This window comes from Nerophis ophidion, unplaced genomic scaffold, assembly GCF_033978795.1.
Source record: "Nerophis ophidion isolate RoL-2023_Sa unplaced genomic scaffold, RoL_Noph_v1.0 HiC_scaffold_61, whole genome shotgun sequence".
Lineage (NCBI taxonomy): Eukaryota > Metazoa > Chordata > Actinopteri > Syngnathiformes > Syngnathidae > Nerophis > Nerophis ophidion.
Window position 1 is genome coordinate 113,212 of NW_026906983.1, and position 25,380 is coordinate 138,591.

The window sequence follows — 25,380 nt, forward strand, 5'->3', positions numbered from 1 at the left end:
AAGGCTGTGGGAACAGGAGAAGACAAAAGGACAAAATCAGGGCCAGGCACAAGGAAGGCAACAACAGGCAAGAGAGAAAGCACAAGAGGGGAGCCAGAGACGCGAGAACTTACTGTAACCAGGACTACGTTCCCACGAGAAGCAGTCAGCGACGAAGCTCTTTATTCTGTCGCCTCTCATTAGTCCCAGGTGTGTCGTTGGTAGATTGCCACCTGCTGTGTCGGCGCGTGGGCGCGGTCTGCGCAACGAGCATGGGGGCGTGTCCTGCTTGGCTCACAATGGAGCCTCTTGGTGTTCCCACAGCAGACAGTGTGTGTGCCATGACAGGTGACAGAAAAACATGATACAACCTGCCTATCATGTGATTCTACCATGTTGGCAAAATACAAACACACAATATATTGACATATATAACACATAAAACATGGAATTAGAAGTGAACAGTACCCATCCCTACCAGCAAGTGTTGTTGTACTGGAAACTAATTTACAAACACAACTTCATCACACACAATACTCCACTATGGAATTGTTCTTATATTAAAATGAGAAACAAATCCATCTTTGTACAGCAATGGTTTGAAAAAGGCATTTGGTCACTGATGCACTTATTGACTGATAAAAATATGTTAATATTTGAAGATTTCATTAAGTAAGACCTGCAAATAAACAAAATATTACAACATTTAAAAAGGCTTTCATTCAAAATATTCTAGTTACTGCATCTTTTTTAATTCTTTACTATTTCTTCTTCTTATTATTTTTTTTATCTGGAACAAAAAAATACTCACAACTTAAAGTTTCCATTCTTTCCAAGACGGAATTGACCACTTAAAATATTTTGGATGTTGTTTTGCAATTAGATACAACATTTGTTGGTTCTGTGACTGGGAAACACAATAAACAGTTTATTTTATGAATGTATGAAAAGTAAATCTCTGTGGGATGATGTACAATATTGGCTTTTGTCTGACACTCCAAACTTTGACTGATATTGATGTTGTTTTGGGGATGTTAAAAAAGAAAAAAAAAACATTGAAAAAAATGTTTAAAACACAATACTGGATTTATTTGATTTATCCACAAATGTAAGTTTGTAAAAACAACCCCATCCTTCCACAAAAACTCAGCCATTTTCTCTCACTTGTATATTGCATAAAGGTCTGGGGACATACATATAAAATAATCACAACACAATCATCATAATACAGAGTAATAACGGTAATGAATAAAATAGATTATAGAGACCCAACAAATGATTCAAAGAGACACATATTTTAAAATTGTATAAAAGACAACTGTTCAAATGATGTATGAAGTAAATAATAATATGCTTCCTGAAGTGGTCCAGAAGATGTTTCAGATGTGAACCAGTACATATGTATATCATATAAAGGTGACAATCTATGGGGTTATTAACAATTACAAATACAAATATGTAATACTTCAATATTTCATATAAATAGGTCTAAAATTGTATGATGAATATACAGTATATATATATATATATATATATATATATATATATATATATATATATATATAGAGAGAGAGAGAGAGAGAGAGAGAGAGAGAGAGAGTGTGTGTGTGTATGTGTATACATACACACATGTTTATTGCATGTAAAATATGTATTTTACTGTTTACTCTCACTTTTTTACTCAAATTGTTCTGTCCATTTTTTAACAAAAGTACACAATGTTGCATATTAATACATGTACTTGACTGAAAAAAGCATTAATATAAAATGTCTAATCTATAAATGTAAAGATCATATTAAACAGATTGTTAGACAAACAACAATGTCACACATGTTATATGTGCTGATGTTGTTAGAAAGTCAAAATGAAAGTCTGGACAGTTTATTTCAAATCCTGCAGTTTCATTTGCTGCTGCTGTTCTCACCAGCACACTTGTGTTTCTTACACTGGTACTTAGAAGACAATCTTTCACCACACACACTGCAACTCAACACTTTCTCTCCTGGGTGTCTTCTCATGTGTGCTACAAGCTTTGATCGTCAACAAAAGCTTCTGTTGCAGATTGAACAGGAATGTGATTTTTCACAAGTGTGTTCTCATGTGTCTTTTCAAATGTTGACCTTGTGCAAAGCATTTACCACAGATTGAACAGGAGAAAGGTTTTTCACCAATGTGTGTTCTCATGTGTACTTTCAAACCCTGACTTTTAACAAAGCCTTTACCACAGATTGAACAGGAAAAAGGTTTTTCTCCAGTGTGTGTTCTCATGTGTCTTTTCAAACTCTGATTTTGTGCAAAACCTTTACCACAGATTGAACAAGAAAAAGGTTTTTCACCATTGTGTGTTCTCATGTGTACTTTCAAACTCTGACTTTCAACAAAACCTTTACCACAGGTAGAACAGGAAAAAGGTTTTTCACCAGTGTGTGTTCTCTTGTGTCTTTTCAAATGTTGACTTTCTCTAAAACCTTTACCACAGATTGAACAGGAAAAAGGTTTTTCACCGGTGTGTGTTCTCATGTGTACCTTCAAATTGATACTTTGTGTAAAACCTTTACTACAGAGTGAACAAGAAAAAGGTTTTTCTCTAGTGTGTGTTCTAATATGTCTTTTCAAACTCTGACTTTGTGTAAAACCTTTACCACAGGTTGAACAGGAAAAACGTTTTTCACCAGTGTGTGTTCTCATGTGTACTTTCAAATTGATACTTTGTCTAAAACCTTTACTGCAGAGTGAACAAGAAAAAGGTTTTTCTCCAGTGTGTGTTCTCATGTGTCTTTTCAGACTACAATGGTATTTAAAAGTTTTGTGACAGAGAGAAGATGTGAAATGAGTGTTGTCAGTGTGACATGTCTTATCATCTTTAGAGTCTTCATCATCAGTGTCAGGAGAGTGTGACGTTGTGTCCTCACTATCTGATAGTGGAGCTAAGAGCTTGTCTGCTTGTGATCCTCCACAGTGGTCTCCATCAGCTTCTGTTGTCATGTGTTGTGTTGAGCTGCTGCTTGGAGGCTCCCCCCCTCCCCTCTCCTCACTTTCACCTTTCACCTCATCATCTTCACTCTTCACAGGGACACCAGTCACTGGGAACTCCTCCAACCATTTAGGCTGACTGATGCCCTCTTCCTCCTCTTCCTCTTTAATGTGCGGCGGCTCTTGGTCCTCCTCTTCCTCTTTAATGTGCGGCAGATCTTGCTCCTCCTCTTCCTCTTTAACGTAGGGGGTTAGTGGGTCCTCCTCTTCCGTTTTATAGTAGGGGGTCAGCGGGTTCTCTTGCTCCTTAAAGTAAGGAGTCAGTAGGTCTTCCTCTTCCTTTTTGATGTGTAAGATCAGTGGGTCCTCCGCTTGCCCTTTAATGTGAAGGGTCAGTTTAACATTATGGGTCTGTGGCGTCTCGTCTTCCTCTTTAATGTGGGGGGGCTGTGGCTCCTCTCCTCCCTCTTTGATGTGTTGGGAATGTGGTACCTCTTCTTCCTCGTGTAAATGGGGGGACTGTCGTTCCTCCTCCTGCTCACCAGGACGATGTGCTTCATCGAGGTCTGTGGGACAGGAAAAACAAACATTCTTGATAAAAGTCCAGCTTTGCTCAGTCACATGAGACATTGTCCTGCACCAACATATGATCTCACAATCTCATCAGTTTCCCCTCACAGCAGTCAGGGTACTTCCAGCTGACATATGAAGAAGACCTTCAGGGGAATGCCTTCCCAGGCCAACATCCAATCCACCTTATTTATATAAAAACATCCTAAAAGTCATTCCTGCAATCCTTAATGGTAGACGCCATATGTGAAAGTGTGCTGTTGTCCCTCTGAATAAGTCATACACACACACAGGAAATAATGTACCACATGCCAGCCTCCACACAGTAGTACTAGTGATGAGCTCCCCCTGCTGGTGGACAATAATTACAGTCATTTTCACATTCATCTTTAGAGACATGTCTGTTATAAAAGAAGCATGAGCACAGTCAACATGTTGGCCAAGAAAGATGACATCTGTTTTACTTTCATTTAGATAGTGTCACCACAGTTAAACCGGGATGAAGTTTTTAGATTACTGACTACACCTTCAAAAGATAACTTGTTTACCTTATTAATATTAGTAATGATGGATTAAATTAATTTAGTGCGTTTCCAGACACTCAAATTGCGTTACAGTGAGAACTGAGAAGGCATCATTCATGCAGTCCACACATTCAATCAAAATCAGAATCAGACAGACCGTATTCCCTTGAATTGCCGCCAGGTATATAGTATGTGCCTGCCTAGAATTACTGCCGGGTCAAACTCGTTTCGCAAAATAATTAGCGCATGCTTAGCATTACCGCCGGCTCAGGATTAATGCCGGGTCAAACTCGTTTCGCAAAATATTATTTTTTATTAGCGCACGTCTAGAATTTCGGCCGGGTCAAACTCGTCACGTCACGAGTGACACTTCACCTGTCATCATTTTCAAAATGGAGGATGCTGATTTCAATGATTTGAAATGGCATAAAGGGTTTCATGGTGGCAGAGGGGTTAGTGCGTCTGCCTCACAATACGAAGTTCCTGCAGTCCTGGGTTCAAATCCAGGCTCGAGATCTTTCTGTGTGGAGTTTGCATGTTCTCCCCGTGAATGCGTGGGTTCCCTGCGGGTACTCCGGCTTCCTCCCACTTCCAAAAACATGCACCTGGGGATAGGTTGATTGGCAACACTAAATGGTCCCTAGTGTGTGAATGTGAGTGTGAATGTTGTCTGTCTATCTGTGTTGGCCCTGCGATGAGGTGGCGACTTGTCCAGGGTGTACCCTGCCTTCCGCCCGATTGTAGCTGAGATAGGCGCCAGCGCCCCCCGCGACCCCGAAAGGGAATAAGCGGTAGAAAATGGATGGATGGATGAAATCGCATAAAGGGAAAAAGATTAAAACCTATTCAGTAGGATTTAAGGTCCAAGCTATTGAATACGCCAAAAAGAACAGTAAGCAGCTATGTTTTATTAATATACCGTAGCTGCGTGTGTCAAATATGAGTCATTAAATGATTCCCGCCTCCTGGTGGTAGAGGGCGCTAGTGATCCCTCTTGCGACTACTCGGCTGCAGAAGAAGTGACAACAAGCAGCAAGAGTGAGCAGTGTGTGTTTATTTTTTCCTCTCGCTTGCACTTTTAACATGGAGGATTACATATCTAAAATAAAACAATTTTCTAAACTGGACTTTCAATCGAAGTAGGAGGTAATAAAGGAAGATCTCCATCGAGACAGTGAGACTTTTAAAACTGAAGAAAGGAAGACTTTTATGACCTGTGAGAACATTTTTACAACTCTTCTTCTCTGACCTTCCCAAAGTAATAATCCAATCAATAATCACTGAACTCAACAAAAAAAAGGCATATTATTTCAACAATCTGCGATGATGTAACGACTTTCCAGGGTGTATGCCGCCTTCCGCCCGATTGTAGCTGAGATAGGCGCCAGCGCCCCTCGCGACCCCAAAAGGGAATAAGCGGTAGAAAATGGATGGATTATTTCAACAATAAATTCCGGTGTCACAGAACTGGCTAATATAACCAAATCTGCTTTTCATTGCACAATATCAGGGAAATTGACATAAATGTAAGAGCAATGTTGTCATTCTTAGGAGAAGCAACATTTGTTAGGGAAAATAATGCCTTGCCGGTAAAGTCTATTCAGGTGTACTGGATAGGAGCCTGAGCCAGATAGTCGGACCTCGGATTCAGGAGGAACAGTGTGGTTTTCGTCCTGGTCGTGGAACTGTGGACCAGCTCTATACTCTGGGCAGGGTCCTTGAGGGTGCATGGGAGTTTGCCCAACCAGTCTACATGTGTTTTGTGGGCTTGGAGAAGGCATTTGACCGTGTCCCCCAGGAAGTCCCGTGGGGAGTGCTCAGAGAGTCTGATTGTGGCGGTCCGCTACCACTATGATCAGTGTCAGAGCTTGGTCCTCATTGCCGGCAGTAAGTCAGACCCGTTTCCAGTGAGGGTTGGACTCCGCCAAGGCTGCCCTTTGTTACCGATTCTGTTCGTAACTTTTATGGATATAATTTGTAGGTGCAGTCAGGGCGTTGAGGGGATCTGGTTTGGTGGCAGCAGGATTAAGTCTCTGCTTTTTGCAGATGATGTGGTCCTGATGGCTTCATCTGGCCAAGATCTTCAGCTCTCACTGGATCGGTTTGCAGCAGAGTGTGAAGCGACTGGGATGGGAATCAGCACCTCCAAGTCAAAGTCCACGGTTCTCGTCCGGAAAAGGGTGGAGTGCCATCTCCGGGTTGGGGAGGAGATTTTTCCCCAAGTGGAGGAGTTCAAGTACCTAGGAGTCTTGTTCACGAGTGAGGGAAGAGTGGATGGTGAGATCGACAGGCGGATCGGTGCGGCGTCTTCAGTAATGCGGACGCTGTATCGATCCGTTGTGGTGAAGAAAGAGCCGAGCCGGAAGGCAAATCTCTCAATTTACCGGTCGATCTCCGTTCCCATCCTCACCTATGGTCATGAGCTTTGGGTCATGACCGAAAGGACAAGATCACGGGTTCAAGCGGCCCAAATGAGTTTCCTCTGCCATGTGGCGGGTCTCTCCCTTAGAGATAGGGTGAGAAGCTCTGCCATCCGGGAGGAACTCAAAGTAAAGCCGCTGTTCCTCCACATGGAGAGGAGCCAGATGAGGTGGTTCGGGCATCTGGTCAGGATGCCACCCGAACGCCTCCCTAGGGAGGTGTTTAGGGCATGTCCAACCGGTACGAGGCCACGGGGAAGACCCAGGACACGTTGGGAAGACTATGTCTCCCGGCTGGCCTGGGAACGCTTTGGGATCCCCCGGGAAGTGCTAGACGAAGTGGATTGGGAGAGGAAAGTCTGGGCTTCCCTGCTTAGGCTGCTGCCCCCAAGACCCGACCTCGGATAAGCGGAAGAAGATGGATGGATGGAAGATAATTTTTTCTGGACAGCTCATTCCTCCTTTAAACACCCAATTGTCCCGTCCTTTTAGGCGGTCATTCGAAATAGCGACTAAACTACGAAGCTAAAGCTGGCAAGGAAAATCCATAAACGCACAACACATCTCATCTGCTTGTGTTGTTGTGAACGACATCATCAATGTTGGAATAATGTACAAAGAGGACAGCAGTCGCAACTGTCACCTCCACACATCGTTCTGAGAACAGCAACACACTTCCCCCTTCACAATAATAGGTCTGACTGCGCTAACAAAATAAAGGTTTTAAAAAAAAAAGCACCTTAAACAAGCGTAATGAACTTATTGATGCATTTACACAATTATTATGCTTTGATCCAAAGTACGGGTCAAAATTGTCTAAAGATTTATTGCACAAATAAATGTGAGCAATTCTACATTTAATTAACAAACTGGAAAGAAAATAACATTTGCCTTGGTGCCCTAAAATATGAGCCCTCCTTTAAGGCAACACTTGTCTTGACCTTAAAAAGTAAAATGTTGAGGCCTGTCGATGATGTGCCTTTTCCCACCCATCCATCCATTTTCTACCGCTTGTCCCTTTTGGACTCACAGGGGGGCAGAAGGTGGGGTACACCCTGGAAAATTCCATAAAACCATTACACTATTTATTTAAATTGTATCCAAATTAAAAATGTATCCTCCAGTTTGTGGCTATTATGGGGCATATTTCCAGAGAATATGCATTTTTACAGCATGTTTTAAAGAGATAGCGATTAAAAAAATGACTTGTGGGTATATTATATTGCTCAACTAATTCTTATTAGTGAGCAGAATAGAGGCGCTCTCATTGACTCAAATGGTAAAATTAGGATGGTCAAGATTTTGCTAACGTTTGTTTAGGACTTAGAATGCATACAAAATAAAAACATGTTATTGTCTTACATATGGATTGTGAATGACAGGCAAAATAAAACAAATCAGATCCCCTTTGATAATTTCTCTACATCCTGTGAACGGGTTGATGCTGTGGTGAAAGTGAGAAAATAAATACATTTTGGGAAAATGCAAATTTAAGGAAAAATGGCTGACAAACTTTTTAAAGGGGAACATTATCACAATTTCAAAAGGGTTAAAAACAATAAAAATCAGTTCCCAGTGGCTTGTTGTATTTTTTGAAGTATTTTTCAAAATTTACCGGTCCCGAAATATCCCTAAAAAAAGCTTTAAAGTGCCTTTTTTCCACTACCTGCCAAGATACGGTCCATTTTCCTGTGACGTCATACAGTGCTGCCAATACAAACAAACAGTGGCGAATAGCACAGCAAGATATAGCGACATTAGCTCGGATTCAGATTCGGATTTCAGCGGCTTAAGCGATTCAACAGATTACGCATGTATTGAAAAGGACGGTTGGAGTATGAAAGTATTGAAGAAGAAACTGAAGCTATTGAGCGAATAGCTATTAACGCTATTCATAGCCATAGCATGGCCGATTAGCTGCGTTAGCATCGCCGGTAAAATGTGCAGACACTCCGGCACATTCAATGGGGGTCTGGCGGCAGATTTCTTGCCACTTTCGCATCTTCGGTGCAACTTGAATCCCTCCCTATTAGTGTTGTTACACCCTCCGACAACACACCGTCGAGGCATGATGTCTCCAAGGTTCCAAAAAATAGCTGAAAAAACTGAAAGTAACAGAGTTGGGACCCGTGTGTGTAATGTGTTGAAAATGAAAATGGCGGCTGTATTACCTCGGTGACGTCAAGTTCTGACATCATCGCCACCAGAGCAATACACAGAAAGGCGTTTAATTCGCCAAAATTCACCCATTTAAAGTTCGGAAATCGGTTAAAAAAATATATGGTCTTTTTTCTGCACCATCAAGGTATATATTGACGCTTACATAGGTCTGCTGATAATGTTCCCCTTTAAAACCTGCTTAGAGATTGTTGGTGATAAACCCAGAGAGGCATGTGTGTGTTATAAAATGATGGTAGAATTAGCTTTATTATTTGGGTTTAGGGGCCATGTCATGGAGCTCGTCCACAGCACATCTCTGACTTGTTCCACCACTGACAGTTTATTGTACAAATGGACTGGGATATGTAACTCATCTTTAGTAGTTACATTCCACAGAACACAGACAACCACGTGGTTGCAAGACCACGTTGCAAGTAGCAGACGGAATGCATCATCCTCACAAGACAACACAACTTCTTATACACAATATATTAAGCATAGTGTTATTCATCAAATATAAAGTTAGTAAAGATGTGAGAGTAAGAAGTAAACAAACCTGTTCTGTGTAACACAACTTGATGTTTCTTGAAAACAGCGTCCAGTAGTTGATGTTGTCGCTCCTTCTCCTCTTTTGTTGGACAAAGTTCCTCCTCATACTTTGCTATGGTTCTTTGGCACATTTTCACACAATCACAACACTTTACTCTCACACTTGATCTCTACTTAGCGATGTGTTGATAACTTCTGTGTCTTCTGTTAGCAGCTAACAAGCTAAGCTAACTAGCGAGCTAAGCTAACTAACAAGCAAAGATAGCACGAGAAGCGGCACAGTGCTTCTAGCGCATCGAGACCACTTTATCCTTAAAGAAAGAATCACATATGTATTTTATACGACGTAAATATTATAAACTGGATAACAAATAATAAAACTGACTTATTAGCGTCCTGCACACTTCTTTCTCCTTCTCCTCCTGTTCTGCTGTCTTCCGTTTACACCGGAAGCTGGGAATGACGTCACAGCTGAGCGGACGAAGAGGTAGCTCTATATAAGATATTGCTTGCTGTCACTGTTACCATGCTTTTCTTTTACGTAATATTTATTTGAATAACAATGTGATATAAACGAGTGTCTTGTTTTTCAAAAATAAATTCAAAGTATATCAAACAAAGCTTTAATGTTGGGGTTCAGTGGCGCCCCCGTGCGACATTCATTGCAATGACAAGAGTGAAAGTGCTAGAAATTGTAGCGATATTACTGCCTGATTTTTTTAAATTTACCCTTCCACGTGTTTTTATTGTTGTGCCCTTTTACTCCTAATCCATTTCATACGAAAAATTAATAAAACATTGAAATATGACAGAAAGTGACGACGCAGGACCTCCGTCGTAAAAACGTACAGGAAGTGACGTAATTCACGCATGCGTGGATCGATCGTGTCGTGAATTTATATCCATTTTTAAAAAGTGTGAAACATTTGCTCTCATACACAAAAGTCTCTTAAAGTGAAATCCAAATCCTCACATTGTGTTAATGATTTCAATTTATTCATTCAGTCTTAGAAGATTTGTATAAAATAGAAAACACTTACATTATTACATTTATTGGAATATATTACGTCGTTTTAAATAAGCACATTTAAGCACAAGTTTATCATTTAATTATATACATTTTATTTTAATCTTATTGGAATGGTCTCTCATATTTACTTTTACTTTCTTTAACGGGTTTTGTTTGTAAGAGGATTGGATTTAATGTGATGTTTTTTATATTGCTGAGTAAAATACTGAAAACACTGACTCATATTGTATTGAAAGTACCTTAATGTGTCCAAACATTGTTTATGTATGTTTAATTGTTCAATAAGAAAATAAAATAAATAATCACAAGTAGAACTGGCTAGCAAATAAACTCTTATATTAACATAAATAATGTTGAAGTCATATTACATGACATTATACAAATATGTATATTAAATATAATTTGAATAGTTGGCAAGTAAACAAAATGCATTTGCCATACCTAATTGTATTATATCAATTATAACTCAACCCCACACTTTACAACATGTATTCACACTTTGTTGTGTGAAAATATTTTACACAAACTTACATTCAATTATAGTAATGATTATAATATAATAAGATATATAACAATGTGTGTTCCATCCATCCATCCATTTTCTACCGCTTATTCCCTTTTGGGGTCGCGGGGGGCGCTGTCGCCTATCTCAGCTGCAATCGGGCGGAAGGCGGGGTACACCCTGGACAAGTCGCCACCTCATCGCAGACAATGTGTGTTCTGGATCTAAATTAATGCATGGAAAATAAATAGTTAAACAATTAATCTTTTTAGTGAGGTGGCATCTTTTTCACCTGGAAACTTATCTACTTAAGTGTGCAAATAAAGTCTTACGTATTACTTGTATTACATTTGAATAGAACCTTATTGAGCATATTAACAAGATTATGTTAGAAAATGTGCCAAGTATGAAAAAGTCATTTTGTATTTGCGTACAGGATGTAGAATGACGATGATCTTAACCCACCATAAAATAAATCAGGAAGATTGGAGAATGTGGAAGGAAGTTATGACTGTTAAAATTTTCCACCACAAGGGGGCGATGTTGGTGTCGATATCAATGACTAGTCATGATCAGACCCCGAATTAAAGGTCTCATATCAGTTTGCAATGAGATCCCATCATCTAAAGAGAAGTAAAGACAATTTGATGGTTGATGGCGAGGGGCAGTTTTGGCCGCCAGGCTCCGCCCACCACCAATGGGTACCAACAGGTACTGACCCATTCTGCACGACAGGGTGTCATCATCATCATTTGTACCAACTCTGAGTACAATCTCAGTTTGTGGAGCCGAGTTATAAATGTGTAAAGTTGTGTGGCGAGCCATCAGGTCAAAGTTTGGTCAAAGTCCCGAGGAGGAGTTTGTTCAAGTACCACCCCTTTTTGCCTTCAACATGGCTGATGGAAACCAAAATGGCCGACTTCCTTTTGGCTTTCAAATATGGCTTCTTGAGACTTTTACGTTCCTCCTGTCACGATAGACGCCGCTGGTGATGTTGGTGGCGATACGTGAATCTGGGGCGAGGGGCACAATCATTCACATTTTCAAGAGTTAATATTTGATGTTTGGCTTCGGGGCTCCTAAACTAAATCATTTTTTGCTTGCAAGATTTGGAGAGTTTTGAGAGAACCTTTCCTCACACACACTGCACATTCTATCACATTCTAGAACTATCCTTTAGCCACGCCCCCTGGGCTAATATACTTCCAGTGTTGTGACCTCTGTTTACAATTTGTCAGCTCCAAAATATACCTTCTCACTGGCTACTCGGCATGTCAATCTTTGGCCTCCACACCATTCCAGTCAGAAGCCATTCTCCATTCAAAAGCAATACTTGGCTGCCACTTCTCTCATCAACTACATCCCTCCAGAAAATACACTGATAATACTTGATCTGAAGCAATCAAATATATCATGAATCTACTCAGGTCGCATGGTTTATAACAGGGGTAGGGAACCTATGGCTCGCGAGCCAGATGTGGCTCTTTTGATGACTGCATTTGGCTCTCGGATAAATCTGAGCTGACATTGCTTAACACGATAAGTAATGAATAATTCCACTTGTAATCACAGTGTTAAAAATAACGTTCAAAATATAAAACATTCATTTTTAATCCATCCATTAATTTTCTGCTGCACCTGTTGAAGAAGTTACATAAAGGTAAGTAGTTATTTATTTATTAGTGGTTAATGTGGGCTTGCAATCCTGGGGATTCTTCAGACCACCAAGCACCGACATGAGAGCCTGTTTCAGGGTTTAAATATTGTTTTATTTTTAAATAAGACTCTCAGTTGCTTTCCAGCAATTGTCTTTTTCTCTTTCCTTCTTGCTCGCGCTCTGGCTCCAGCCCCAACCCCGTCTCTCTTCCTGGATGCTGCGTATAACAGAGCGACAGGTGACAGGTGATTACATAACAAGGCCCAGGTGGGCCATCTACGGTACTGGCACACCCCGCTTCGCTGCAGGCCCGCATGCCACGACCCCTCCACAGTTAGCTTCAGAATAACAATGTTATTACAAAAAATAAGAGACCTGTTATACTTTACAAATGTTGGTCTTACTTAAAAATGCACGCGTTTAGTTGTGTTCAGTGTTGAAAAAAATATTATATGGCTCTTACGGAAATATATTTTAAAAATATTTGGATTGTAGCTGAGATAGGCGCCAGCACCCCCCGCGACCCCAAAGGGAATAAGCGGTAGAAAATGGATGGATGGATGGATGGATTTTTGGCTCTCTCAGCCAAAAAGGTTCCCGACCCCTGGTTTATAAGAAAGATAATGAAGTTGGATAAATGAGTCATAATTGCAATGGTCTTGCAGACAACAGAAAAAGAAAACTTATATTTATGTGGCTGAAGGAAAAAAGAACACAATATTTTTTGTCTTCAAGAAACGCATTCAATAAATTTTAGAGTCAGAAAAATGGAGAAAAGAATGGGATGGTTCGATTTCCCGGGGTATACTATTCCCATTTATTGAACTTTGGGCTGAATACTTAAGTTAAAGTTAAAGTTAAGTTAAAGTAGCAATGATTGTCACACACACACTAGGTGTGGTGAAATGTGTCCTCTGCATTTGACCCATCCCCTTGTTCACCCCCTGGGAAGTGAGGGGAGCAGTGGGCAGCAGCGGTGCCACGCCCGGGAATCATTTATGGTGATTTAACCCCCAATTCTAACCTTTGATGCTGAGTGCCAAGCAGGGAGGTAATGGTTCCCATTTTTATAGTCTTTGGTATGACTCGGCCGGGGTTTGAACTCCCAACCTACCCATCTCAGGGCGGACACTCTAACCACTAGGCCACTAAGTAGGTGGCCTAGTGGTTAGAGATTAGTTTTAACATTTAGCGCTCAGATTTAGATTCAGCTGTGATGAGGTAGCGACTTGTCCAGGGTGTACCCCGCCTTGGATGGATGAATGGATTTACATTCAGATTTAAGATTTATGTTTAGATTTAACATGAAGCGCTCTCATTTAGATAGAGATGTAGATTCAAGATTTAGATTCAACATTCAGACTTAGATCGAATATTTAGCACTGACATTTAGATAATTTAGTTTTAAGATGTATGTTTGGATTCAAGATTTAGGTTTAGTTTTAACATTTAGCGCTCACGTTTACAAACCCCGTTTCCATATGAGTTGGGAAATTGTGTTAGATGTAAATGCAAACAGAATACAATGATTTGAAAATCATTTTCAACCCATATTCAGTTGAATTTGCTACAAAGACAACATATTTGATGTTCAAACTGATAAACTTTATTTTTTTGCAAATAATCATTAACTTTAGAATTTGATGCCAGCAACACGTGACAAAGAAGTTGGGAAAGGTGGCAATAAATAAATAAATGATAAATGGGTTGTACTTGTATAGCGCTTTTCTACCTTCAAGGTACTCAAAGCGCTTTGACACTACTTCCACATTTACCCATTCACACACACATTCACACACTGATGGAGGGAGCTGCCATGCAAGGCGCCAACCAGCACCCATCAGGAGCAAGGGTGACGTGTCTTGCTCAGGACACAACGGACGGGACGAGGTTGGTACTAGGTGGGATTTGAACCAGTGACCCTCGGTTTGCGCACGGCCACTCTCCCACTGCACCACGCCGTCCCCAATAGATACTGATAAAGTTGAGGAACGCTCATCACAATACTTTTTATTTATGTATGTATGTAGAAGTGTCTGGTTGTATCAGCTCCGCTGCTTTAATGTCTTTCATTTCCTTTGTGTTCTTTGATGTTTGATGTTTCCCTCCACATGTAAGAGGGATGTCTACTATGTGTGCTATGGTTATGCGTTGTTTTTTCCCCCTTGGCCTCAGTCTGGACCCCCTCTCCAGAGGCCCAGGCTTAGACCCATTTTTTTTTTTTATTTTAATCTTTTTTTTTTTCCCCCATTCCCCCCCAATTGTTTACCTGTATCTCACCTTTTTTGTAAGGGCGCCGGAAGTCGGCAGACCCGTCAGCGATCCTGTTCTGTCTCCCTGTAATGTTTGATCTTGAATGGGATTGAGCTGAAAATGTTAATTATCCTGAAGGAACTCTCCTGAAGGAATAAATAAAGTACTATCTATCTGTCTGTCTGTCTATCAAACACTTATTTGGAACATCCCACAGGTGTGCAGGCTAATTGGGAACAGGTGGGTGCCATGATTGGGTATAAAAACAGCTTCCCGAAAAATGCTCAGTCTTTCACAAGAAAGGATGGGCGAGGTACACCCCTTTGTCCACAACTGCGTGAGCAAATAGTCAAACAGTTTAAGAACAACCTTTCTCTAAGTGCAATTGCAAGGAATTTAGGGATTTCAACATCTACGCTCCATAATATCATCTAAAGATTCAGAAAATCTGGAGAAATCACTCCACGTAAGCGGCATGGCCGGAAACCAACATTGAATGACCGTGACCTTCCATCCCTCAGACGGCACTGTATCAAAAACCGACATCAATCTCTAAAGGATATCACCACATGTGCTCAGGAACACTTCAGAAAACCACTGTCACTAAACACAGTTTGTCGCTACATCTGTAAGTGCAAGTTAAAGCTCTACTATGCAAAGCAAAAGCCATTTATCAACAACATCCAGAAATGCCACCAGCTTCTCTGGGCCTGAGATCATCTAAGATGGACTGATGCAGAGTGGAAAAGTGTTCTGTGGTCTGATAAGTCCACATTTCAAATTGTTTTCGGAAATATTCAACATCGTGTCATCCGGACCAAAAGGGAAGCGAACCATCCAGACGGTTATCGACGCAAAGTTGAAAAGCCAGCATCTGTGAAGGTATGGGGGTGCATTAGTGCCAAAGACATGGGTAACTTACACATCTGTGAAGGCACCATTAATATTGAACGGTACATACAGGTTTCAGAACATATGCTGCCATTTAAGCGCCGTCTTTTTCATGGACGCCCCTTCTTATTTCAGCAAGACAATACCAAGCCACATTCAGCACATGTTACAACAGTGTGGCTACTCAGTGGCCTAGAGGTTAGAGTGTTCGCCCTGAGATGGGTAGGTCGTGAGTTCAAACCCCGGCTGAGTCATATCAAAGACTATAAAAATGGGACCGGTTACCTCCCTGCTTGGCACTCAGCATTAAGGGTTGGAATTGGGGGTTAAATCACCATAAATGATTCCCGGGCGCGGCACCGCTGCTGCCCACTGCTCTCCTCACCTCCCAGGGGGTGATCAAGGGTGATGGGTCAAATGCAGAGAATACTTTCGCCACATCCAGTATGTGTGTGACAGTTATTGGTACTTTAACTTTAAAAAAAGAGTGCGGGTACTTTCCTGGCCAGCCTACAGTCCAGACCTGTCTCCCATGGAAAATTTGTGGCACATTATGAAGCCTAAAATACGACAGCAGAGACCCCGGACTGTTGAAGGACTGAAGCTCTACATAAAACAAAAATGGGAAAGAATTACACTTTCAAAGCTTCAAATTAGTTTCTTCGGTTCCCAAATGTTTGTTGAGTGTTAAAAGAAAAGGTGATGTAACACAGTGGTGAACATGCCCTTTCCCAACTACTTTGGCACGTGTTGCAGCCATGAAATTCAAATTTAATTATTTGCAAAAAAAGAAAAAAGTTTATGAGTTTGAACATCAAATATGTTATCTTTGTAGTGCATTCAACTGAATATGGGTTGGAAATGATTTGCAAATCAGCAGAGGGGTTAGTGCGTCTGCCTCACAATACGAAGTTCCTGCAGTCCTGGGTTCAAATCCAGGCTTGGGATCTTTCTGTGTGGAGTTTGCATGTTCTCCCCATGAATGCGTGGGTTCCCTCCGGGTACTCCGGCTTCCTCCCACTTCCAAAGACATGCACCTGGGGATAGGTTGATTGGCAACACTAAATGGTCCCTAGTGTGTGAATGTGAGTGTGAATGTTGTCTGTCTATCTGTGTTAGCCCTGCGATGAGGTGGCGACTTGTCCAGGGTGTACCCTGCCTTCCGCCGGATTGTAGCTGAGATAGGCGCTAGCGCCCCCCGCGACCCCGAAAGGGAATAAGCGGTAGAAAATGGATGGATGGATGGATGTATTCCGTTTATATTCACATCTAACACAATTTCCCAACTCATATGGAAACGGGGTTTGTAGATTTAAGATTTAGGTTTAGATTTAACATTTAGATTTAGATTTAACATTTAGGTTAAGATTTAGGTTTGGATTTAACATCCATCCATCCATTTTCTATAGCTTATTCCCTTAACATATAGATTAATATTTAAGATTTAAATTGTGATTAAGATTTATATTGAACATTTAGATATAATATTTAGAGTCTACATTTAAATGTGATGAAAATTAGTTAAATGTGAGAAAGGTGAGTGAAATGTGAGAAATATATCTGCTACAAAAGTTAGACTGAACTTTTACATCCGGCACCCCATAATCGCTTTTAATAAACTTTTTTCTAAACGTCTAAAGTGATATTTCTCTAAGTTAGGGCAGCTCAGAAAGAGTGATTGAAATGTAAAGTTAAGCCCAAAATGACTGCTCATTTGTTTTGATGGACTTACAATTCCACAGAAAGTAAGTCAGGACAAAGCATTGCTTTTAATGTCATCCAGTATTAGTTTTGACAGTGTGAGTACATGAATATATGTGACATACTCCGCTGCAGTAGGTGGCAGTATTATATATATTATTATCATCCAGTATTAGTTTTGACAGTGTAAGTACATGAATATATGTGACATACTCCGCTGCAGTAGGTGGCAGTATTATATATATTATTATCATCCAGTATTAGTTTTGACAGTGTAAGTACATGAATATATGTGACATACTCCGCTGCAGTAGGTGGCAGTATTATATATATTATTATCATCCAGTATTAGTTTTGACAGTGTAAGTACATGAATATATGTGACATACTCCGCTGCAGTAGGTGGCAGTATTATATATATTATTATCATCCAGTATTAGTTTTGACAGTGTGAGTACATGAATATATGTGACATACTCCGCTGCAGTAGGTGGCAGTATTATATATATTATTATCATCCAGTATTAGTTTTGACAGTGTAAGTACATGAATATATGTGACATACTCCGCTGCAGTAGGTGGCAGTATTATATATATTATTATCATCCAGTATTAGTTTTGACAGTGTAAGTACATGAATATATGTGACATACTCCGCTGCAGTAGGTGGCAGTATTATATATATTGTTATCATCCAGTATTAGTTTTGACAGTGTGAGTACATGAATATATGTGACATACTCCGCTGCAGTAGGTGGCAGTATTATATATATTATTATCATCCAGTATTAGTTTTGACAGTGTGAGTACATGAATACATGTGACATACTCCGCTGCAGTAGGTGGCAGTATTATATATATTATTATCATCCAGTATTAGTTTTGACAGTGTAAGTACATGAATATATGTGACATACTCCGCTGCAGTAGGTGGCAGTATTATATATATTATTATCATCCAGTATTAGTTTTGACAGTGTAAGTACATGAATATATGTGACATACTCCGCTGCAGTAGGTGGCAGTATTATATATATTATTATCATCCAGTATTAGTTTTGACAGTGTAAGTACATGAATATATGTGACATACTCCGCTGCAGTAGGTGGCAGTATTATATATATTATTATCATCCAGTATTAGTTTTGACAGTGTGAGTACATGAATATATGTGACATACTCCGCTGCAGTAGGTGGCAGTATTATATATATTATTATCATCCAGTATTAGTTTTGACAGTGTAAGTACATGAATATATGTGACATACTCCGCTGCAGTAGGTGGCAGTATTATATATGTTATTATCATCCAGTATTAGTTTTGACAGTGTAAGTACATGAATATATGTGACATACTCCGCTGCAGTAGGTGGCAGTATTATATATATTATTATCATCCAGTATTAGTTTTGACAGTGTGAGTACATGAATATATGTGACATACTCCGCTGCAGTAGGTGGCAGTATTATATATATTATTATCATCCAGTATTAGTTTTGACAGTGTAAGTACATGAATATATGTGACATACTCCGCTGCAGTAGGTGGCAGTATTATATATATTATTATCATCCAGTATTAGTTTTGACAGTGTAAGTACATGAATATATGTGACATACTACGCTGCAGTAGGTGGCAGTATTATATACATTATTATCATCCATTATTAGTTTTGACAGTGTAAGTACATGAATATATGTGACATACTCCGCTGCAGTAGGTGGCAGTATTATATATATTATTATCATCCAGTATTAGTTTTGACAGTGTAAGTGTAACGATGTGTCACTTCATTTCTGTTAGTTTTTTGTGTTTTTGTATTTACTTCCGGTTCAGTGCTCTTATTTTGTTGTATTTCCTGTTTTTATTCACGGAGCACTATTTTTCTCTTTTCGTTGATTGGCAGCGGTTCACACCTGCTGTCAATCACACTAGTGTCTATTTATGTTTCACTCGAGCACTCCTCAGTGCTCGATGATAATATTATGTTGAGAACGTTTATCTGCACGACTGCTTTATGTTTGCTTTTGTTATTTTCTTTTGTGTATTAAATTCATCTTACCTCCACGCAACTCTCCTGGATTCTTGCATACTCGGGGACACACAACTGCAGCCATGCGACATCCCAACAGTATCATCGAGCCAGAAGAAAGTGTCCTCGCGAGAATCCCTGTCGGCAATCCTCAGCCGACGTTCTGGACCGCACAATTCCTGGAGGACTTGAAGGCCAGGTTTGTGCGGTCCCAGCCAACAGATGCGGACCCTCTCCCCGCGGCAACGCCACCGGCTTCGGCTCTCCGACCGGCGCGTCCCCCGCCGCCATCTTTCCTCTCGGCTCGACGGCTGACTACGGCTCTCCGACCAGCACGTCCGCCACTTCCTGCATGCCTCGCGGCTCCCGCGGCAACGCTACCGGCTACGGCTCACCGACCGGCGCGTCCTCCGCCGCCATCCTTCCTCTCGGCAACGCTGCCGGCTACGTCTCACCGACCGGCGCGCCCACCTCCTCCTTCACGTCTCGCGGCTCCTGCGGCTCCGTCGCCTACTGCGGCTCTCCGACCGGCACGTCCGCCGCCGCCATCCTTCCCGTCGTCTGCTGAGCTGCTTCTCCCTGCTCCTACGCAGCTTCCAGCGGCTGCTCCCCGGCTGCTCTTTCTGCCAGCTCCCGCTCTCTTTTTTGGATCGCCGAGAGCTCCAGTGGAGCCCACAGTGAGGTCACTTTTGTCCTCCTGCTGGGACTCGGCGCGGGACGTGTCTTCGTCCCTCTTCCTGGCCTCCTCCCGCCCGTCCCTGGTTTTCGCACCGGGGGACGCCGACGAGCAGGCATGTCTTCCCGCAAGTGTGGACGGTTTCTGGCAGCCGCCTAGTGGAGGGGGGCCCACAATACACTGCGGTGCAGCCAGGCACACACCGCTGTCATCTTCGCAAGCGTCTCCTTCCACGGAGACATCTACGTGCCTGGCGGGTTTTCGCACAGCCCCAACGCCGGCTCCACGCCTAGCCCCTACGCCGGCTCCACGCCTAGCCCCTACGCCGGCTCCACGCCTAGCCCCTACGCCGGCTCCACGCCTAGCCCCTACGCCGGCTCCACGCCGAGCCCCAACGCCGGCTCCACGCCGAGCCCCAACGCCGGCTCCACGCCGAGCCCCAACGCCGGCTCCACGCCGAGCCCCAACGCCGGCTCCACGCCGAGCCCCAACGCCGCCAAGAGCAGCACCACGCCGGGCTTCGTCACCGCCGGCATCCGCTATTCCTCGGCCAGCATTTGCTGCTCCTCGCCCGGCGTCATCTGCCGCTTTCACGCCGCCGATGACGCCTGCCGCTTCAACACCGCCGATGACGTCTGCCGCTTTCACGCCGCCGATGACGTCTGCCGCTTTCACGCCGCCGATGACGTCTGCCGCTTTCACGCCGCCGATGACGTCTGCCGCTTTCACGCCGCCGATGACGTCTGCCGCTTTCACGCCGCCGATGACGTCTGCCGCTTTCACGCCGCCGATGACGTCTGCCGCTTTCAGGCCGCCGATGACGTCTGCCGCTTTCACGCCGCCGATGACGTCTGCCGTTTTCACGCCGCCGATGACGTCTGCCGCTTTCACGCCGCCGATGACGTCTGCCGCTTTCACGCCGCCGATGACGTCCGCCGTTTTCACGCCGCCGATGACATCCGCCGCTTTCACGCCGCCGATGACATCTGCCACTTCCACGCCGTTGATGACGCCTGCGGTTTCCACGCCGCCGGTTACGTCTTCTGCTTCCCGGCCTGCTTCAGCGCGCCCGCTTCTACGTCGGCCGTGGATGTGGCCGTGCCCTGCGCACTCTCCTCTTTTTCGGCCAGTGATTTGGCCGTTCCCTGGCCGCCCGCCTCGCCAGTTCCAGCGGCGCTCTACGCGGCGCCGCCACCTGACTTTCCCTCGCTGGCTGCGGGGACACGAGGTTTGGCAACCCTCCACCAAATCCTCCCTCCACCCTCCCTTACATTTTGGACTTTTTTCCATTTTTTTTTCTTTCCCAGGGAACATCTGGTATCTGTTCCTTGAGGGGGAGGTCCTGTAACGATGTGTCACTTCATTTCTGTTAGTTTTTTGTGTTTTTGTATTTACTTCCGGTTCAGTGCTCTTATTTTGTTGTATTTCCTGTTTTTATTCACGGAGCACTATTTTTCTCTTTTCGTTGATTGGCAGCGGTTCACACCTGCTGTCAATCACACTAGTGTCTATTTATGTTTCACTCGAGCACTCCTCAGTGCTCGATGATAATATTATGTTGAGAACGTTTATCTGCACGACTGCTTTATGTTTGCTTTTGTTATTTTCTTTTGTGTATTAAATTCATCTTACCTCCACGCAACTCTCCTGGATTCTTGCATACTCGGGGACACACAACTGCAGCCATGCGACATCCCAACAGTAAGTACATGAATATATGTGACATACTCCGCTGCAGTAGGTGGCAGTATTATATATATTATTATCATCCAGTATTAGTTTTGACAGTGTAAGTACATGAATATATGTGACATACTCCGCTGCAGTAGGTGGCAGTATTATATATATTATTATCATCCAGTATTAGTTTTGACAGTGTAAGTACATGAATATATGTGACATACTCCGCTGCAGTAGGTGGCAGTATTATATATTATTATCATCCAGTACTGGTTTTGACAGTGTAAGTACATGAATATATGTGACATACTCCGCTGCAGTAGGTGGCAGTATTATATATATTATTATCATCCAGTATTAGTTTTGACAGTGTAAGTACATGAATATATGTGACATACTCCGCTGCAGTAGGTGGCAGTATTATATATATTATTATCATCCAGTATTAGTTTTGACAGTGTAAGTACATGAATATATGTGACATACTCCGCTGCAGTAGGTGGCAGTATTATATATATTATTATCATCCAGTATTAGTTTTGACAGTGTAAGTACATGAATATATGTGACATACTCCGCTGCAGTAGGTGGCAGTATTATATATATTATTATCATCCAGTATTAGTTTTGACAGTGTAAGTACATGAATATATGTGACATACTCCGCTGCAGTAGGTGGCAGTATTATATTATTATCATCCAGTATTAGTTTTGACAGTGTAAGTACATGAATATATGTGACATACTCCACTGCAGTAGGTGGCAGTATTATATATATTATTATCATCCAGTATTAGTTTTGACAGTGTAAGTACATGAATATATGTGACATACTCCGCTGCAGTAGGTGGCAGTATTATATATATTATTATCATCCAGTATTAGTTTTGACAGTGTGAGTACATGAATATATGTGACATACTCCGCTGCAGTAGGTGGCAGTATTATATATATTATTATCATCCAGTATTAGTTTTGACAGTGTAAGTACATGAATATATGTGACATACTCCACTGCAGTAGGTGGCAGTATTATATATATTATTATCATCCAGTATTAGTTTTGACAGTGTGAGTACATGAATATATGTGACATACTCCGCTGCAGTAGGTGGCAGTATTATATATATTATTATCATCCAGTATTAGTTTTGACAGTGTAAGTACATGAATATATGTGACATACTCCGCTGCAGTAGGTGGCAGTATGCACCTTTCATGTCATTGCTGCAAGCTGCCCTTCAACTCAAGGAAGAATTGCTCAAAGCTTCTTTCATGTCAAAGAGCTGCTACTTCAAAGAGCAGCATCTTTTAAAGGCCGATCCTTCGCCAAGCACCCATCACTCCGTGTTGGGAGCCTCAAATGCTAACATCTCATCTCTTTTTGCACTCAAACTAATTACTTACTTTTAGAATCAGCTTTTTACATGTAAAACATGAGCCAAGAAATAAGGCAGGAAAAAATGTGGGAATTCCAAAAGGTGAGAAGGTTGATGGAGCAGCGACTCAATCTTACTGTTGAAGAAATATTTGGAGTGTTGGAAAGAACCGTAGCAGAGTACCAGGAGGAACTTTCTAGGACAAAGGAGGAGAACAAACGTCTACAAGAACTACTGGACGCTGTTTTCAAACCTCAAGTTGTGCTACACAGAGCAGGTTTGTGGACATCTTTTCACCTTATGTCACGTAAAGTTAAAGTTATAGTTAAAGTAGCAATGATTGTCACACACACACACTAGGTGTGGCGAAATGTGTCCTCTGCATTTGACCCATCCCCTTGTTCACCCCCTGGGAAGTGAGGGGAGCAGTGAGCAGCAGCAGTTCCGCGCCCGGGAATCATTTATGCTGATTTAACCCCCAATTCCAACCCTTGATGCTGAGTGCCAAGCAGGGAGGTCATGGCTACCATCTTTTTATAGTCTTTGGTATGACTTGGCCGGGGTTTGAACTCCCAACCTACCCATCTCAGGGCGGACACTCTAACCACTAGGCCACTGAGTAGAATCAACAGCTTGTAGAATGCTCACTAAATTATTGGATGACACTCTTGATTTGTTAATTTTATTTGACATTGTCTTCATGATGATTATCCTGTAGAAACAAGATTGTTTCTTTTAGATATGTTTTGTGTTTTATAACAGTGGGAAAAGTCCAGAACAATTGGGAGATGACACCTTTTTAAAATGAGTGATTCATCTATTTTCTATTTGACATAAACATCATTGTGTTGAAAGCCTCTGCATGAATTTAAAAATAAAAGTTGCAAGTTGCAAGATTAGAATGTATGAATGGCTTTGATATTTATACCTGGAGCTTTGTTTTCAATGAAAAATGATATTTTGCTCAATAAAAATATTGTATTGGGGATAGGTTGATTGGCAACACTAAATAGTCCCTAGTGTGTGAATGTGAGTGTGAATGTTGTCTGTCTATCTGTGTTGGCCACCTGTCCAGGGTGTACCCCGCCTTCCGCCCGATTGTAGCTGAGATAGGCACCAGCGACCCCAAAGGCAATAAGTGGCAGAAAATGGAAGAATGGATATTAACATGACATGAGGGAAGAAGTTTCTACTTGAACTCAGTTACATACTACATGACTTCTTCACTACTCAGTGGATTAGTGGTTAGAGTGTCTGCCCTGAGATCAGTAGGTTGTGAGTTCAAACCCCGGCCGAGTCATACCAAGGACTATAAAAATGGAACCCATTACCTCCCTGCTAGGCTTGCAGCATCAAGGGTTGGAGTTGGGGGTTAAATCACGGGTACTTTAACTTGACATTTTTTTCCCGGGAAGTGAAAAAGGTGGTGGTCAACCAAGCCAAGATGGCTGTTGTGCAGCAACCTGTGAGCCAACTCTCTTTGAGGACACAAAGGGCCGAGATCAGGGCTGTCAAACATAGGTCCCACGGGCCGGATAAGGCCCTCCTGTTCTACAAGTCTGACATACCAATACGTGTTTTGATACCCTCTAATAAAATATTATGATTGACAGTATCGAAAGCAGCGCTAAAATCAACAAAAAAGTATATTTTTAAAAATATACTTCATCTCCAATGTCCATCATAACTATACATAAAACTTCTTAGAGGTCCTTTTAGACAACCAATTAACATTAAATTAGAGCTACTTTGACTATAAACCAGTCCAAATGCCAAAAAAAGCAACAAAAAGCCCACCCGTTGGAAAAGGTTCGCTACCAAAACATACATCTTTAATTCTTTGTAGTAAAATATATAATTTCCAGTCCAAATGCCAAAAAAAAGCAACATAACGTGATTCAAAAGCTTTCTAGGAGCAATGCTATGCTACCTCACAAGACGTAACTACCTTACCTCATTTCTTGGCTTAACTTGCTTATGAACACATTGCTCTTGCACAAATGATAGTCAACAACCTCCATTTATAAGAAAGATGTGCTTACCTTTTTGGTTTAAACAGCTTATTTTGGTGTTGAGTCAGCCGACATGTCCTGCACTGCAGAGGAACCTCCTTCAGTTTGGGGACCAGGTGTAGTCCATTGGTAATCAGGGGAGGGATATGAGCCCAACAGCGAGTGCAGTACCAGCTACAGCCCTATGAGGGGGCTGCTGTGCAAATGTCTCACACTCAAACTAAAAACTAAACATGGTTTATGGGGGGAAAAAAGCTTAAAAGTCACTTAGGCATTTTCAGAATGGATTTGACTATTATTTAAAGTGACTTTGTAAACAGAACGACGTCCCCCATAAGTAAGCATTGCCAGAACACACACACACACACACACAGACACACACACACACA

At 41.9% G+C, this 25,380-nt stretch overlaps 1 protein-coding gene across 3 annotated transcripts; it reads right to left on the minus strand.

The window, feature by feature from the left end:
• Window positions 1-1,046: 1,046 nt before the first annotated feature.
• On the minus strand, window positions 1,047-25,169 carry LOC133547096 (gastrula zinc finger protein XlCGF17.1-like). Of its 3 annotated transcripts, none has more exons than XM_061892921.1 (3): window positions 25,022-25,169; window positions 9,184-9,296; window positions 1,047-3,519 (listed from the first exon to the last, which is right to left on the minus strand). In XM_061892921.1, exon 3 carries the CDS (start codon window positions 2,963-2,965, stop codon window positions 2,063-2,065), a length of 903 nt encoding a protein of 300 aa, XP_061748905.1. In that variant the 5' UTR covers window positions 2,966-3,519; window positions 9,184-9,296; window positions 25,022-25,169; the 3' UTR covers window positions 1,047-2,062. The 3 variants fall into 3 exon arrangements, with proteins under 3 accessions (XP_061748905.1, XP_061748906.1, XP_061748904.1); XM_061892922.1 differs by lacking the exon at window positions 25,022-25,169 and adding an exon at window positions 9,562-9,598; XM_061892920.1 differs by lacking the exon at window positions 25,022-25,169 and having other exon boundaries at window positions 9,184-9,635.
• Between the last annotated feature and the right edge of the window lie 211 nt (window positions 25,170-25,380).

What these genes read in the sequence shown, in the direction of transcription:
- LOC133547096 (XM_061892920.1), bottom strand. Translation starts at nt 9,307, where the DNA reads ATGTGCCAAAGAACCATAGCAAAGTATGAGGAGGAACTTTGTCCAACA. An exon ending in AGTTGTGTTACACAGAACAG is followed by an intron (nt 3,520 to 9,183) that starts GTTTGTTTACTT and finishes CCTGTCCCACAG; the next exon opens with ACCTCGATGAAGCACATCGT.